The sequence below is a fragment of the Pan paniscus genome, chromosome 21 (assembly GCF_029289425.2).
Source record: "Pan paniscus chromosome 21, NHGRI_mPanPan1-v2.0_pri, whole genome shotgun sequence".
Lineage (NCBI taxonomy): Eukaryota > Metazoa > Chordata > Mammalia > Primates > Hominidae > Pan > Pan paniscus.
This window is the reverse complement of record NC_073270.2, coordinates 40,642,969-40,660,883: the sequence shown is the minus strand read 5'-3', so window position 1 is coordinate 40,660,883 and position 17,915 is coordinate 40,642,969. Positions and strand designations below refer to the sequence as shown.

The following is a 17,915-nucleotide window of genomic DNA, read 5'->3' as shown; positions in this document are numbered from 1 at the left end:
CTTCGCTCTGCCCAAACCAAAAGTTCTAGAAGGAAGATATTGGGGATAGTCCTAGGAAATACCCCTCCCTTCCCATCTGCCACACAAATCAGAGCCACTAATGAATATACAGCCTCAGGGCACAGACACCTAAGAAAACAAGTCACCACTTCTTGAGATCACAGGCTTTATTCCTACAACCACAGGGCTTGAGCCTGACTGGGGCAAGAAAACAGAGTTTCATCTGAGAATGTCTCTTATGGGCTGGGTTCTGTTCAGGGGAGGGTGAGAACAGAGGACAAGGAAGACAAGCTCCTCTGGCCCTAGGAACAAAACACATTTACTCCTTCAAAGAAGCAGATGATCTGAATACCCTCTGGAGACTGAATCTGCCCATACAGCCCCTGGAGCCAATGGGCAGACAGTACTGGCATCTGGCACAAAAGGGAATTCAGACCCAGAACAGAAGCAGCAAAATATTTTAAAAATAGTAAATTGTTCCTGGACTCACAAATCATTGTTTTTAAGGGCAAGTGCATGCCCAATATAAGTACTGGGGCTTCCTAAGAGAGCTGACATAGGATTACACAGCTGCCTCCCTGCTTCAGTGGAGGCCCTCACATCCCCTCTGAACACTTAACTTGGGTAGGAGAGGTAGCCTTTTCGTCCCTGTTCTGGGTTCTGAGAGCTCTGCAGTCTGGAGGCACAGCAGACTGAGGCTGACCTGGGCCCTGTCCCTTCTGCCTGGCAGTCACAGGATGTTGTCTCTACCTGGAGACAAAGCTGGTTTCCGGTCCCAGACAGCTGGTCAAGGGAGGGTAGTGTGGGTCAACACTGGCCCTCAGCACTCCTGAGGGGGCAAAGAGGATGGGCAAAGTTTGGAGCAGGAGGAATCCTAGGTAAAGGTCAGGATCATGTTCACTGGATGGTCAGGCAGCGGTGGCTGAAGAGGTGACTGATGACAGATGGGTCAGCCACAGTAGACATGTCCCCGAGGTCATGGTCATTCTGAGCAATCTTCCGAAGCACTCGCCTCATGATTTTCCCTGGGGAACCACAGACCTCTAGTTACTTGGTGAAAGCACTGACCCACCCCAGCCCTGCCAAAGGCTTTCATCCACGCACACCCCACCACCACCAGACCTCAGCCCATCCCAATCCATGGAGGCTCTGAACATACCTGAGCGGGTTTTAGGCAAGCCAGGTGCATTCTGGATGTAGTCTGGTGTGGCAATGGGGCCAATCTTTTCTCTAACTGTAACCAACAAATCATCAAGCATTTCTTCAGCACCCTTAGCCAGACTTTTCAAAAATCAAAGTAGAGATGGCTTTGTTCCCCACCTGTTTCCTCCTCAAGTCCCTGCCCACAGAGACAGCCTCAGGTTCACTGCTTCTCTTGCTCTCAACACACTTGTCTCTTTACTCTCTCATTTTATCTTATGGAACTCAGGCTGTAGAATGAGCCTGCTAGAGTTTAAATGCCACCTTTCTAGCAGTGTGGCCTTGGGCAAGTGATTTAACTTCTATGAGTCTCAGTTTCATCATCTTTAGCATGAAGGTAACAATAAGATCTGTTTCATGGAGGTGACTCTAGGGATTAAGTGGGGTAATTCATTTAAAGCACTTAGCCTAGCGGTGGCACAAAGTATTCTAGAAATGTTGGCTATTATTATTATCCTAGTGGGAGACTAGTGGAGACTGAACAGGAAGAGGGCAATCAGCCCATGGGGCCCCCTGGAATCTGTTTGTGGTTTGGGGAGCAGCTTGCTCTAGCCCCTCCCCAACAACTTGCAGTGATAACTGGGCCTCCAAGACAGACCCTATAGTCCCTGCCCAGGGAGGCTCCTTACTCTGCTTCTTGAGCTCCTCGGTGAGCTTGGGGCTGAAGGTGTGGCCATCACACAAGGTGACAAAGCAGTAGAGGCATTCACCCTTCACAGGATGAGGGTGGCCCACCACAGCTGCCTCTGCAACAGCCTCATGTTCCACAAGTGCTGACTCCACCTCCGCTGTACTCAGCAGGTGTCCTTGTCAAGGGAAAGGAAGTGCCATGAGAGAGATCCCAGGCTCTGCCCCAGCCCATGCTCCATCTGTACCCATGGGGCAGTCCTGGTCTGGCCAAACGGAGAAGACCCTTCATTCACTCCTCAGATGACGTGCTTTCAGTCACCCCACCATCCAAGTTCCCCTACTCTAGGCACATTCCAGTGTTCATTACTCCTCTAAAACCTGGGCCCAGAACTGAATGCTACACTTAGTACATGGTCTGGCCAAAGGACACTCCTGGGCTCTTGCGGAAGGCTTCGGCTGGGTGTTGTCAGAGGAGCAGAGTTAATAAGATGGGAAGGTGGCCCCTGGCCCTCACCAGATACATTGAGCATGTCATCAATCCTGCCAGTGATCCAGTAGTAGCCATCCTGGTCCCGCTGGCAGCCTGGGAAGAAATGCAAAACCTAATAAATAAAAACCCTATGGTAGGATACCTGATCCACATTACCAAACTGCTACACCTTCTGCAATAGCCTTCTAACAAGTCTTCCTGCTTCCACTCTTGCCCACTGTAGTAGCCAGCCTCCAAGAGGGCACCACTGATCTCTGCCTCTTGGTATTCATAGCCCTGCAGTCCTCTTTCTCATTGTACTAGGGTTAGTCTGTGTCATCATAGGATTTGGCAGAAGTGATAGGATGTCACTTCTGAGATTAGGTTGTAGAAGACACCTAGCTTGTCTTGGTTGCATTGTCTCAGATCATTTGCTGTAGGGTAAGCTAGCTGCCATGTATTGAGTAGTCCTATGGTGAGGTGAGGAACTGAGGATTCCTGCTAACAACCATGCGAGTAAGCATGAACGTAGGTCCTCCAGGCTCACTCAAACCTTCAGATGACTACAGGCCCTACCAACAGCTTGACTGAAACTCACAAGAGACCCAGAATGAGAACTACCCAGTGAAACTGTTCACAGACTCCTGATCCTCAGAAACTGTGTGAGATAATATTTGTTATTTTAAGCTGCCAACTTTTGGGATAATTTGTTCCATGCCAATAGTATACTCACCTAAACTCTATTCTCCATAAATCCAGCAAAGTTATTTTCTAAACAGTAAATCAATTCTTAGCACTCCCCTGCTTAAAACCCCAAAAGGTGGCCAGGCATGGTGGCTCATGCCTGTAATCCCAGCACTTTGGGAGGCCAAGGTGGGTGGATCAGGAGTTCGAGACCAACATGGCCAACATGGTGAAACCCCGTCTCTACTAAAAATACAAAAATTAGCCAGGCATGGTGGCACCCGCCTGTAATCCCAGCTACTTGAGAAGCTGAGGCAGGAGAATTGCTTGAACCCGGGTGGTGGAGGTTGCAGTGAGCTGAGGTCGTGCCACCGCACTCCAGCCTGGGTGACAGAGTGAGATTCTGTCTCAAAAAAAAACAAACAACAACAACAACAAAAGGTTTCCCACTGTACTTTGAATAAAATTCAAACTCCTCACCATGGCCCACAAGACCCTCCCTGTATTATGTACGTCTCCAACGTCATGTAATATTCTTCCCTTTGCTTGCTACGCTCCAGCCACACAGGCTTCAGTCCATTCTTCAGACATCTCAAGCTGTGTCCCTCTGCACAAAACACTCTTACTCTAGATTTTCCCATGCCTGTTTCCTTCTCACCCTTCAGGCCTCTGCTCAAATGTCACTTCAGAGAAGTCTTCTCCGACGATCCTGTGTACAGTAGCCATCCCTGCACACACTATCATGCTACCCTGTTTATTTTTCTTAACAGCATTTATCTCTATCTAAGATAAGCTTATTTATGTTTGTTGGGTTTGTCTGTCTCCCCTTACTAGAATCCCCATGAGGGAGGAGATTTTGACTACATTATTCATGATCAGTGCCCGGGCACAGGATCACAGTGCTCAGATCTTATGGATGAATGGATTGGTAGATGGATAGATGGAGAAACACAGACTCCAAACATAAAGACAAACATGGCATAATAATCATGCACTGCCACATGCCCCATCTCTTTCAACACAGGAGCATACATTGTCCATCTTTCTTCATACATCAAAGTTCAGATGGCACCATTCTGAGACCCCTCCTGCTATACTCATTCCTGCCCTTACAGTCTTTGTAGCTCTGCGTAGAAACCGGATACTGACATGTAGGACACATTCTTCTCTGATTTTCTTTACCCCTAACCAACTGATATAGTTTGGATGTTTGTCCCTTCCAAATCTCATGTTGAAATATGATCCCCAGTGTTAGAGGTGGGGCCTGGTGGGAGGTGTTTTGGTCAAGGCCGGGGAGGTGGGGGGGGAGCGGGGGGGGGGCAAATCCCTCATGAATGGCTTGGTGCTGTACTTGCAGTAACTCTATGAGTTCATGTAAGATCTGGTTGTTTAAAAGAGGCTGGTGTCTCCTCCCTCTCTCCCTTGCTTCCTCTCTTGCCATGTCAAACACTGGCTTTCCCTTCGCTTTCTGCCGTGATTGGAAGCTACCTGAGGCCTCACCATAGGCAGATGGCAGCACCATGCTTCCTGCACAGCCTGAAGAATGATGATCCAAAATAAACCTCTTTTCTTTATAAATCACCCAGTCTCAGGTATTATTTTATAGCAACACACCAACTCTTCCTGAAAATGGAAGTGGAAGGTACATGTCTTAGTGGGAGGTGCAAGAGGGGGATAGCTAAGGCTCACCATCTCCTGTAACATAGTATCCAGGAAACTTCTTAAAGTAGGTTGTCTCAAAGCGTTCGTGGTTCCCATAGACTGTGCGCATGATCCCTGGCCAGGGCTGCTTGAACACCTGGGGAGTGAGGAAGGTACAGTGATCACATTTGCTATGCTGTCTCACTGGAAGATAATTACAGCTTTTCTAAATGTGGGGGAAAGTGTCCTGAATGAAGTACAGGCTTTGGAGACAGAGGATCCTGGCTTGGAATCCCAGCTCTACCACTTACTAGCTAGGTGACCTCAGAGAAGTAACTTTACCCCTCTGAGCTTCAGGATCCTCATCTGTAAATCAGAGAAAATACTTTCTGTCTTCCAAAGTTATTGTGAGGATTAAATTAATAGTATATGGAAATTGCCTAGCACGGTGTTCTATTATTGATAAGTGTTTAGTAAATTTGTGTCTCCTTTTGGGCAATCCTTGAGGAAAGCAGGTCCAGTTTGATACAAATGAAAACACTCATTTAAAAAACAGTGGTGCCCACACACCAAGTAAATAATTATTGCCCAATCAGTAACATTCTTTGGCAGCAGATCGATGGAATGGATGGAATTCTAGGCTGAGTCAGAAGGCCTGGATGTAAGCCCTGCCCCTGTTACTAACTTGCTCTTGGGAAAGTGAAATGGGGTGGGGTTGAAGGGACAGGTGAGGCTCCTGCAAGTATGAATACAATAATCACAACAGCTAATGTTTATCAAGTACTAATTGTTAGTTTCTCTGCTAACCCCTTCATGTGGATTATCTAACTCAATCAAGCAAGCAACCATAGGAGACAAAGGCATTATTTTTTTCTGAGACGGAATTTTGCTCTTGTTGCCCAGGATGAAGTGCAATGGCACAATTTCGGCTCAATACAACCTCCACCTCCCCGGTTCAAGTGATTTCTCCTGTCTCAGCCTCCCGTGTAGCTGGGATTACAGACGTCCACCACCACGCCCAGTTACTTTACTTTTTGTATTTTTGGTAAAGACGGGGTTTCACCATGTTGGCCAGGCTGGTCTTGCACTCCTGGCCTCAGGTGATCCGCCCACCTCAGCCTCCCAAAGTGCTAGGATTACAGGTGTGAGCCACCGTGCCCGGCCAGAGGCACCACTTTAACCCTATTTTACAAATTAGAAAATGTAGATTCAGAGGCGTTAAATAACTTATCTGAGGTCACAGAAGAGGCAGAGCTAGGATTCGAACCCAGGCACGGTGACTCCAGATCCTACGTGATTTTCTACTATGTTATAAAGCCTCCTTTCTGTAGAATCTTTGTCAAAAGAAGATGGGACTTAGTCTTCCAGACCCAAAAAGGTACCATCAGGAATCTGAGCAACTCTTAAAACGCCCTTAGGAGACTTATGGCCCAAAAGGAAGAGATGCAGGCAAAGTATCGAGGGTCCCCTCCAGGGTCTCTCAGTGAGCAAACCTCCAACCATGAAGTTTCAGTCCTAAGCAGCTACCAGGAGAGATTAGGTTATTAACTCTAAAGCAAAGTACCCTTGGCAGACCCTTTCCCTCTCTCCTTAAAGACTCCCAAGGGCCAGGGCCTCACCAGATAACCTTCAGCTTCACCTTCCAACTCTTCCCCGGACTCATTCAGGATTGCAGGAGCTACACCAAAGAATGGGAAAGTCTAGAAGCAAACAGGAGACAGAACCCAAGAAGAGGAATGAGGCAACTCTGACTCAACTCCCAAGGAGCCCCAGAACCCCAAATTCTTCACACATATCAGTCCAGTTCTCCACTATCTAGCTAGGCCAAATGCCCCAAGACACCATCCCTGCCTAGCCCAAGACCAGCCAGGGAAGCATCACTCACAGCAGAACCGGGTTTCATGGGTGTGGCACCAGGAAGGGGAGTCAACATGTGGCCACCCTGGGGAAGTCAGAGATGAGAAATTTGAGTCAATCTTCCCACATTGTCCCTGGGCCCCAGCCTTCTGTACCCTTCACTCACTGTCTCTGTTTGCCAGAAGGTGTCCACGATGGGGCAGCGCTGGGCACCTACCACCCGGTGGTACCATAGCCAGGCCTCAGGGTTGATGGGTTCACCCACTGTGCCTAACACCTGCAAGGATGCCCGGCTATGCCTAGGGCAGGGGAATGGGAGAGAGGAAGGCTCTGAGTACTACTGGAAGACACACATACCCAGGCTTTTCTCTTGCCCCGTCCTCTATTCCAGGTCAGAGAGTTGGGACAATGGAAAAGAAGAGACTGTACAAAGGCCAGCACCCAGCTCTGAGGGATACCCACAGGGCAGCAACTGGGAAGAGGTCTCACTTGGTGACAGGCTCATCTCCAAACTTCATGAGCAGACGGATGGCTGTGGGTGCTGTGTAGAACTTGGTCACCTTGTATTTGTCCACAATGCTCCACAGGCGGTTCACGTCCGGATATGTGGGAATCCCCTCAAACTGACCCATGAAGGCTGGTCATTCCCAGTCTTTCCTAATAGTCCTTCTATTCATCCCCCTACCATTCCCTCAGGTTCAGTATTTTGCCCTTTCTGACCAACCATATCTTCACTCCCTGGCCAGACAAGCCAAGATACCATCCTAGTCAGGATACGCAACCCCCTCAGGACTTCTCTTTCTCCAGAAAACAGATGATTGTATAAGTCCCCCTCCCTCTAGACCAAGCAGCCTTGGGAGGTAGTCACCCAGGATAATCTTGTCCATCCCCCAGCTAGGCCAGGTGGCTCCCTTCTCACCAAAACACTGGTGGCACCATTGGCCAGTGGCCCATAGGTGACGTAGGAATGACCAGTGATCCAACCAATGTCTGCCGTGCACCAGAACACATCCTCTGCATGGAAGTCAAACACATACTTGAAGGTTGTGGCTACATAGAGCATGTAGCCCCCAACTGTGTGAACCACACCCTGTGGGAAGAATGGGGAACAGGTTAGGGTCTTATGCCCACCCCTACTGACCACCAAATGGAGGCTGGGCAGAGCTGGAGGAAGATCCTCCTCAGGGATTCCAGCCCTGCCAGCACCCTTTTCACAGCATCCATCTCCCTTCCATCTCCTTTTCTCCATGCTCCCATCTCATCTCCTTTATCACACTCCTGATGACACATATGTCTATCAGGCCATCATTCATACCAGCACCCTCAGATGGTATTTCAGAGCCACCCACATCACTCACACATGAGCACTCATAGCACACTCATAAAGTCCCTCTGTTGTGTATTTGTGCCCACACACTCAATTACACACCATCAGAGTGAGTGGGAAAAAAAAGATAATTCCCTTTGCTTATTCCATCCCTACCCCCATCTCTATGAAAGAGAGGCCAAAATTGTGTTTCTAAAGACTTATTGAGGGATATTCCAAAGCATATGGAGATAATTTAGGGGTGGAGTGGGCAGAAGGTAGAGTGACATAGCTTTCAAGTCAATGGAAGAAACAGTTTTCTTAAGTGTTTCCGGCTCCCATGGTGTGTGCTGGCAGAGGACTACATGTTAATAGTGTGCCAGGTGGAAGGAATTGAACTCTAAGAGTTATGGTCTTAGAAGCCCGAGAGGGATCTCTGTGCCCACCCTTGGCCTTGAGTTAACAGAATAGCTCTCCTTCAACCAAACCATGGGTGCATAGGGAAAGAACATCCATGTCAGCTGTATGAAAACCCTCCACCTGAACTGTCTCACCCTGGGCCTCACCACCTATAGATTGAGGATTTATGTCTTAATTTGATTTAGAAAAGACAATGCTACATTTCCAAAACTCAGGGTTGTAGGAAAAAAATAATTTCATTACTTGTTTCCTCAGAAACTTACTTCTTACCCCTACATAATACATACACACACACACACACACACACACACACACTTGCCTTGGGTTTGCCTGTGGAGCCACTGGTGTACAGGATGAAGAGTGGGTCCTCGGCATCACACCACTCGGGCTCACACTCATCCCCTGCCTCTTGCATGAGCTCATGCCACCACAAGTCAATCCCTTGGTTCCATGAGATCTGCAGGGATGGGCAGGGAAGAACTGTGAACAGCTCAAGATGGGGACAAGATACACCCGTACCTTGCCCCTGGAGGGAATGAGGTGGGACAGGCAGGTAGGAGTACAGGAAGGGAGAGAAGGCCCTTCAAGGATGGAATGGAACAGAAAGAACAGGAGCAGAACCCAAGCTTACTGAGTACTCCAACCACCCTGCCATCCTACCCCCATCTCTACCCTAAAACTCCTCTCACCTGGCCTCAGGCTGAGGGGGAACCCTTGGCTGATCCCTTCCCATCCTTCAATTCTGAGCTGAAATGTCACCTTCTTGGAAAGTCTTTACCTGAACAGTATCTGATAGATTGCTACCCCCAACCCTGCTATTATTATTGATCACAACACCATGTTTCTTTCCCACACAGTACATATTTCCTGTTATTTTGTTTAGTTGTCTACTTGATTACTGTCTCCCCATCTAGATAGCGACATCTATGAAGGAGGTGAAATGTCTTTCCTCCCGACCCCTGCCATATCTCCCAACACCTAGCAAAGTGCCTGGCACTCAGTCAATTTTTGTTGGATGAATGACTATGCACACACAGGTCTACATACATACATATGTACTTATGGGACTAGGCTCATTAGCAGGGATGCGGACACCACACAATTCAGAAATGCAAAATTAGTCAGAGCTTACAGGTGAGGTGGGCACCTGACCCTGTTAGTAGTAAAATAAGTCAACAGATCTTGGTCCAAGCACTTTTGCCTACATGTCCAGACCCAATCCACGTCTGCGGGTTTCCTACCCTAGCTCTGCTCCTGCCTTTACACCACTGGTACCAATAGGGTTTCCCGTAGAGACTTTTGCTTGAGGGGACAGGTTCCATTCAGCAGGAAGCTTTGCTTCAAGTTGGTGAAGAAGGACCAAGGTGGACTTCTCCCAGTAGAAGGATGTCCCCCTATGCCTTTGATAATTACTTCTGGATCTGTCATCCTGAAACTTCTCTAAATTCTCCTTTGAAACTGTTTTACTTTTCTGTCTATATCACCTCTTTGAACACCAATTTTGAGTCTACCATCTGCTAAATGAAGTTAGATCCCTTGAATTTGTCCAAAATCTTCAGTGTACTTCAGTACCAGTTCTGCCACTTCCTAGCTATATGACCTTGGGCAAATCACTTTACCTTAAGTCTCTCCTTTTACAAATGAGGACAGTCATTCTTGCCTTAACAGACTCACAGGATGTGGTAAACACCAAAAGAGAAAAGTATTATCTAGTAAACATCAAGCCTTGGATTGCCCCAAGGGTAGAGGTTGGGGTGGGATGAGGAAGACTGATGAATGTCAGGAGAGATAGAGATTAGTTCAGTGACTACTGGGAGTTAAACTTAAGAGTGTGGGGCTGGGCGCAGTGGCTCACGCCTGTAATCCCAGCACTTTGGGAGGCCAAAGTGGGCAGATCACCTGAGGTGAGGAGTGAGTTCAAGACCAGCCTGGCCAACATGGTGAAACCTCATCTCTACTAAAAATACACAAAGTAGCCAGGCGTGGTGGTAGGCACCTGTAATCCCAGCTACTTGGGAGGGTGAGGCAGGAGAATCGCTTGAAACCAGGAAGCAGAAGTTGCAGTAAGCCGAGATCGTACCACTGTACTTCAGCCTGAGCGACAGAGTGAGACTCCATCTCAAAAAACAAAAACAAAAACAAAAACAAAACCACAAAAACTTAAGAGTGTGATGATGGGAACTGTTTGGGGTTTGCTTTAGCTGTCACAAAGTCCTTTCATATTAATTAGATTCTTGTATGTTCAATGGCCCTGGCTGGCAGGTAGACATGATGGTGTAAGATAAATGCCATTCTCCCATTATAAGGATATATGCTAATTTGTTGTGTGCATATTTGGTTAAAAAAACTTCTGGAGTGTTAGATATATAGCTTGATACATTAGAAAATGACTCTCTAACCACTCTGTTCTTTCTGTACCACCTGCCCCTTATGGTAGAGAATTTGAAATTTCTGGATTATCAACATCATAAAAACGATAAGCCTAGAAAAAGGAAGAAGAGAGAGAAAGCTGCCTACGGTTAGAAAACATAAGAACACACCTGATTTTGTCTATCCATATGCATCTACACATACATTGTCACATGGGTACTTTTTTTCCTGCCAAATGATCACTTGAGATGGGGGCACTAAGGTATTCAACCAGAAGTATCAATACTGCTTTGGACAAATGGTGCTGGTCTACAGCACTGTGAACTGCCACAGAACAGGCACTAAGTACATGTAAGGACAAGGCATAGTTACAACTGTGGCTCTGCAATGAGGGCACTCTTATAATCTTATTATTTCTTTTGTGGGTGGGTGTGTATATAGAGGTGGAGGGGTCAGAGTACTCCAGGTGTGGAACTGATAACTAGCACCAGGAAGCAGAGTGAACTCAATTAACAGAGCAACCTTTGATTGTGAATTAGGTGTGTGCCTATGAGGCCCCAGGCTCTGCACCAGGAAAAGGTCTGAATTTTCTAAAATAAGAATTGAGGAGTTGGCCTTTGTCCTTGGACCAGGATAGTCTCAAGGAGGGCAGCTGCCATGTACGGGAGAGGAATATGAGGGAGCTCATAGACGATATGGTTGAGGAGGGTCCCTGCAAACCCTGCCAGGGTCTCCCTGGAAGATTGTTTAAGGATAAAGGGGTTTGGAGCCCTGCCAGGATTTTTGCAGCTCTTTTGAAAACTATTTTTTAATTTTTAAATATGGGGCCCATTGTCAGAAAGATTTTTGCAGCTTTGACTGCAATTCTCAGACCAACAACCTGGACTTTTTAAGCCTATTTTTATGCTCTTCGGTATTTTGGAAACTGGTTATTTTCACCTCCAAGAAACAAAAATCCAGTAGCCTTTGGCCTGAAGGTCTCTGGTATTAAGAATTACAAGAGTTTGTTATTTCTTTTCTGGTCTCTGTTTTAGAAATGCCAATCTGTCTGTTGCATTAAGGGGAAGGAAAAAACAGCTAACATTTATTGAGTAGTTACTATGTGCCAAACACCTTACATATATTGACAAAACCCGATAACATAGGTATAATTATTATCCTTATCTTACAGAAGGAGAAACAAGCGAGAGAGCTTAAGTAATTTGTTCAAGTTTACACAGCAGCAGATGGCAGAGCCAGGATTTGAACCCAAGTAATCTGGCTCCAGAGATTACAATTTAAGCCACTAAGTTTGTCACCTCTTTCAAAAGAAAGGGTGTAGGTCCTGCCTGAGTTTTAAAAGGAAAGCAGTATGCCCTAGGAATCAGATCTGTCTCCACCATGCTAATGAGAATAGAGAAAAGGGGCTTATATCTACCATTGGCCTAAGAGGTTAATCATAGCAGATTTAGAGTAAGACACCCTGTGAAGATGGTAAAATCCAGAGGAATAGTGAGCTTTATGTGTTGTTTTAGGAAGGGAAGCTGTTTCCTTTTATAGCATGTGTTATCATCTCTCCATTACTGATAAGGAAACTGAATCCCAGAGGGGAGAATTGACTTACTCAAGGTCATACAGCTAAAAATTGGTCTCTGGACTTCAGGCCCACTCTTTCCTCGATACTAATCTGCTTTGAGCACCCCCTTATGGATCTCCCTTCTTAGAACCACCTACAATATGACTTTTGTTCAGTTTAGCACTTAATCATATTACAAAGTTATATGCAGTTTATAAATCCCAAAGCACTATATAAATGTATTTAGGAATCTCCTCTGCTATCCCGTATAAAACTTAGATTTTCCTTTGTATTAATAATACATGTCTAACTCCCCAACTTGACAGTGAATTCCCAAAGTCAGTGTCTGAACCTCCTCCACCTCCTCCTCCTCCTGTCTCTCGGCTCTGCTCCAGCTACCTGCACAGTAAATGTTTTCTGACAGGTTACCTTGTCCCCTCTCCTACAAAGGTCCTGAGTAGCAGGATAAAATGTGTTCTGCTGTTACCTCTTTAAGATCCATACTCTATACCAATTCACAGAGGCAGTAACGGACATTTAATTTCACCACCCTTCAGTGGCTTAGATGGCAAGTTGCCCAGGGGCAAGGGGAAGGAGGTTAGGTCTGGCAGCCACCTCAATGGGGCAAACAGGCAAAGGGCAGATGAGCACACAGACAAGCAAACAGGGAAGCGGTGCCCACGGCAGTGCAGAAATGGATACCTGGGGCTGAACACGCTTGGATTTCTCTTTCAGTTTACCCTGTTAAGAGCCCAGGATGAAAAGCGTAGTGAGGAGGGTCCAAGTATACAGGGAGTGGGAGGAAAGGGTCAATGTGTCGTAAACCCCAAACTCCCTTCTCACTGGTCCTCCCAGCTTCCATTTTCCTGATCCTGATTCCAGCCCCTATATATGTAAAACCCCTAACACTGATTGGGCTTTCCAACTTCCCTAAACTAGACTACAGCCTCTCTAGCCCTAAGACCCCTCAGGGAGCCTCAAGTCACAGACTCTTACTCAACCCCAGAACTTTGATCCCTCATGCTGCTCAGCCTGGAGGCCATCACTGGGCATTTCTACCATTCCCACCAGAAGCCTGGGGGTCCAAAGCTAACAAAGGCCATATTGTGAGGGCTGGACTCTGGTCCTTCCAAGGTGGGCATCCCTTAGGCCACAAAGGTAGCCCACCCCACATCACAGCCTAGTAATGGAGATGACTATATATTGTCACTCAAGTTAGACATTTCTAACACAAGCCTAGGCCCTGAGGATCCCCTGTGCCCACAAGGATACCCCAACCAGCATAGGAGTCTCCCTTACAATCGCTTGTGCTATGTTCTCAAGGTACAAGGGCCTCTCTACCCACAGTCAAGGTCAAAGTCTTCCAGTTCCCACCTAGCCCTGCTAGAGGAGGCATTCCTAGAATTGCTCCTGGATCCTCAGTATACTGATGAGCAGGCAAAGAAGGACATCGGGAATTTTCTAGGCAGGAAAAGTGAAGGAATTTGAGCCTGGAGAAAGGCATAGCAGTGCCAGACTCACCTGCACATCCGGGCATGACCTCTTAATTGGGGGGGACTGGCTGGGGGAGTCACCCATGCCGAGCTCTGCCCGCCCCAGGTGCTTGACCACAATGCAGCATCTTACTGGGAAACCCCTGGAGAAGAGAAAAGCCTAAAGTGGTAGCCTTGTTGGCTCAAAGGGAACTTGGCAAGACCCACCCATGTCCATTTAGGGTAGAGGGGACAAAGGGAGCCTGGCACTGGGGAAAGGCTCAGTCAACTCAGACAGTAGCCAAACACACTTACTTCTCCTGACACTTCTGCAGGGCCTCGTCAGCCAGCTCCTTCAGGTTCACAAGCTTTTCCCCCCTGTAGAAGGCATCTTTGGGGAGCAACAGACATTCCAGGCCTTAGTAAGCCCCATGCTGCCTAGTGGGCACAATGTCCACAGGGCCCTTCCTGAGTAGGCCTCTTAACTCTGGCTCTTCCAGCTGATTCGAGCTGACAGAGGGTCAGCTGAGGTGGGACCAGGAGAGGAAAGGCAGGCAGTCTCTACCCTCTATGCTGAGTAGCCCCAAATACCAATGAGCTGATTGGAGACCAAGGCTTGAGGTATGGGGGGTTCTGGAGAAGAGGTGAGAGAATTAGTCACCTGTAGTGATGAGAAGACTGCAGCTGGAATCCAAGATCCGTTCACATAGAGACTCTGAAGAGAAGCCTGCAAACTAGGGAAGGGAAGAAAGTCTGAGGGAGAGAAGAAAGCCCCAGGGATTGAGTGAATGAGGAAAGGGGTTGCTCATGAAACTTTCAGGATCTCTAAGCCAGGGTCCTAGAAGAAACTGAATAACTAATATGGACCTATGACACAAACCTTCTAAGCTCCTTAGTTTGTTATTTAAGACCCTCCATCATCTAGGCCCAACCTACTTCTCCAGAGCCCCACCCCCGCCGCCTGCCCCTTTTCACCAGCCCAAACTCCTACCACAATGGAGTGCAAAGCCCCAATGCGGGCACATGCCAGCATGGCCACCACAAGCTCTGGGATCATAGGCATGTAGATGGCCACTCGGTCCCCCTTCTGAATGCCTGCAGGTAAAAGCACAGAATATGAACCATGAACCCTTCTTGCTGCTACTTGCTCCCTCCCATCCAGCTGGCCTCCCTCCCAGCTGACCTGTTCTCTTCCTCTGTTACCAAATTCTTTCCATCCCTTGCCCTCTCTCCATAAGTCTCAGATACCCCAAGGCCAGACCCCCAGTCCTTTCCCACACCCCCACACTCACCCTGTTTTCGGAGAACATTGCTGAACTGACACACTTGGACCAGAAGCTGATGGTATGTGATCTGAGTGGTCTCCCCTGGCTCATTGCCCTCCCTGAGACATACCAGAAAGAACCAGTGATTAGGGGTATAACTTCTTCCCCAAACAAGAAACAGGCAGAGTCATAAAATCCATTCAGTGACACTAAGGCCTGGAACTGTTCTATGAGGATAAGCTATCTGCCCACCATCAATCTTGCCATCACCAATCTTGAGCTGACGGGTCAGATACTTTGGCCATTCAAGATATTTTATACACATGTTGTATGTCATTAGAAAATGCACTGTCCATCTCTGATCCTTGATGAAATGGAGTGACGGCCCCTTCTCTTCCATCCTAGTAATGTATTAAGGAGAAGTGACATCACAGATGTGATTCCTTCTGATGAGGCATCAAGACTGCATTATTCAGAGTAGGGTCTCCAGATCACTTGTGCCTAAATCATCTAGAGGATTTGTAGATTCCTGGGCCCCAGCTCAGACATACTGAATTAGAATCACAGGGTCCAAGGATCTGCTTCTTTATTACAAGATGGTACAAGGAATTAGTAGGGGATTCTTGAGAATTGGCCGGGCGCGGTGGCTCACGCCTGTAATCCCAGCACTTTGGAAGGCCAAGGTGGACAGATCAAAGGTCAGGAGTTTGAGACCAGCCTGGCCAACATGGTGAAACCACGTCTCTACTAAAAATACAAAAATTAGCTGGGTGTGGTGGTGTGTGCCTGTAATCCCAGCTACTGGGGAGGCTGAGGCACGAGAATCCCTTGAACCCAGGAGGCAGAGGTTGCAGTGAGCTGAGATCACACTACTGCACTCCAGTCTGGATGACAGAGTGAGATTCCATCTTGAATAAATAAATAAAGTTTGAGAATCGCCATCCTGTATCAGGTGATTTCTGTCTACCTCCTCAGCCTTGCCTCCCACTCCTTCCTAGGCTTTAGCCTGGTTTACTTCAGTCATTCCTTCATGCATTCATTTGCTTATTCAACAACTACTATGTGCTATCTACATGTATAGAAATAAGGCACCAATGGGCGGGGCGTGGTGGCTCTTTCCTGTAATCCCAACACACTAGGAGACTGAGGCAGGTAGATGACCTGAAGTCAGGAGTTTGAGACCAGCCTGGCCAATGTGGTGAAACCATGCCTCTACTAAAAACACAAAAATTAGCTGGGTGTGGTGGCACACGCCTGTAATCCCAGCTACTTGGGAGGCTGAGGCAGGAGAATAGCTTGAAGGGAGGTGGAGGTTGTGGTGAGCCAAGATCACGCCACTGCACTCCAGCCTGGGCGACAGAGTAAGACTCCGTCTCAAACAAACAAACAAAAGAAGAAATAAGGCACCAATGAACAACATAAGTAAGATACCTGATATCATGGAGCTTATATTCCAATGATAGTGTGGGTAATAAACAAATAACAAATATAACCAGGATAATTTCAGATTATGATAAGCATTATAAATAGAGCAGAATGATATAAAAATGAGTGACTAGGGAGAAATACTTTTAAAAAATATACTATCTTGGGTCAGGCACGGTGGCTCACACCTGTAATTCTAACACTTTAGGAGGCCAAAGTGGGCCCATCTATTGAGGCCATGAGTTCAAGACCAGCCTGGCAACATAGCAAGACCGCATCTCTAAAAACATTGAGCTGGATCCGGCTGGGCACGGTGGCTCATACCTGTAATCCCAGCACTTTGGGAGGCCGAGGCAGGTGGATCACGTGAGGTCAGGAGTTCAAGACCAGCCTGACCAACATGGAGAAACTCCATCTCTACTAAAAATACAAAAATCAGCTGGGTGTGGTAGTGCATGCTTGTAATGCCAGCTACTCGGGAGGCTGAGGCAGGAGAATCACTTGAATCTGGGAGGCGGAAGTTGCAGTGAGCCAAGATTGTGCCACTGTACTCCAGCCTGGGCAACAAGAATGAAACTCTGTCTCAAAAAAAAAAAAAAAAATTTTTAGCTGAGTGTGGTGTCATGCGCCTATAGTCCCAGCCACTCAGAAAGATGAGATGGGAAGATCTCTTGGCTCATGCCTGTAATCCCAACACTTTGGGAGGCCAAGGCAGGAGGATCACCTGAGACCAGGAGTTCAAGACCAATCTGAGCAACACAGCAAAACCTCATTGCTAAAAAAAAAAAATCGTTTTCAATTAGCTGAGCGTGGTGGTGCACACCTGTAGTCTCAGCTACTCAGGAGGTTGAGGCAGGAAGATCGCTTGTGCCCTGGAGGTCAAGGCTGCAGTGAGCTGTAATCATGTCACTGAACTCCAGCCTGGACAACAGAGTGAGTCCCTGTCTCAAAAAATAAATAAATGTTTCCCTTAGTGGTTTTTTTCCAATTTTATGATTTTTTTGAATAAGTAATACATACAAGTGGGACTACATAAAAAGATACATAATGAGAAGTGTTCTCCCCACTCCTATCTCCCAATCACCCTGCCTACTGGCAAACCACGGTTTGGGTTTTGTGATTTGTTTTTTAGAGACAGGGTCTCACTCTATTGATAGGCTGGAGTACAGAGGCACAATCATAGCTCACTGCAGCCTCCAACTCCTGGGCTCAAGCAATCCTCTTACTTCAGCCTCCTGAGTAGATGGGACTACGGGCACATGCTACCACACCTGGCTAATTTTTTTATTTTAAAATTTTTCATAGAGGCAGAGTCTCGATATATTGTCCAGGGTGGTCTCCAAACTCCTGGCCTCAAGCAATCCTGCTTCAGCCTCTCAAAGTGCTGGGATTACAGGCGTGAGCCACCATGCCCAGGGCAAAACACTGTTACCAATATTCTGTGTAACTTTCCAGAAACAATCAATATTCAGACAGGACCATTCTTTGTAGGACACAGGGCTAGGATAATTCAACTAGTGTGGAATGACCAAAATAATTACTTTGCAAGAAGTCTGTATCATTATGATCTTTAATAAGACCCTTGAGATATCATTGAAGACCAAAATTTGAAAATTGAATG

General features: G+C 47.1%; 1 protein-coding gene across 4 annotated transcripts in view; it reads right to left on the bottom strand.

Moving 5' to 3' along the window:
* Window positions 1-149: 149 nt before the first annotated feature.
* ACSS2 (acyl-CoA synthetase short chain family member 2) overlaps window positions 150-17,915 on the bottom strand; it is a 51,298-nt gene continuing 33,532 nt past the window's right edge. Inside the window, exons 3-20 of one of the 4 annotated variants that reach the window (XM_034947564.3) lie at window positions 14,897-14,988; window positions 14,596-14,699; window positions 14,266-14,338; window positions 13,920-13,995; window positions 13,654-13,768; window positions 12,835-12,873; window positions 8,527-8,664; window positions 7,401-7,571; window positions 6,971-7,104; window positions 6,648-6,780; window positions 6,510-6,566; window positions 6,244-6,324; window positions 6,118-6,147; window positions 4,673-4,781; window positions 2,345-2,413; window positions 1,830-2,006; window positions 1,160-1,234; window positions 150-1,025 (exon numbers count right to left, since the gene is read on the bottom strand). In XM_034947564.3, coding sequence (XP_034803455.1) covers window positions 898-1,025; window positions 1,160-1,234; window positions 1,830-2,006; window positions 2,345-2,413; window positions 4,673-4,781; window positions 6,118-6,147; window positions 6,244-6,324; window positions 6,510-6,566; window positions 6,648-6,780; window positions 6,971-7,104; window positions 7,401-7,571; window positions 8,527-8,664; window positions 12,835-12,873; window positions 13,654-13,768; window positions 13,920-13,995; window positions 14,266-14,338; window positions 14,596-14,699; window positions 14,897-14,988 — 1,801 coding nt within the window. In that variant the 3' untranslated portion in view covers window positions 150-897. The remainder of the gene's footprint in view (window positions 1,026-1,159; window positions 1,235-1,829; window positions 2,007-2,344; window positions 2,414-4,672; window positions 4,782-6,117; window positions 6,148-6,243; window positions 6,325-6,509; window positions 6,567-6,647; window positions 6,781-6,970; window positions 7,105-7,400; window positions 7,572-8,526; window positions 8,665-12,834; window positions 12,874-13,653; window positions 13,769-13,919; window positions 13,996-14,265; window positions 14,339-14,595; window positions 14,700-14,896; window positions 14,989-17,915) is intronic. The other 3 variants (XM_034947565.2, XM_008957214.5, XM_034947567.3) reach the window with 3 other exon arrangements.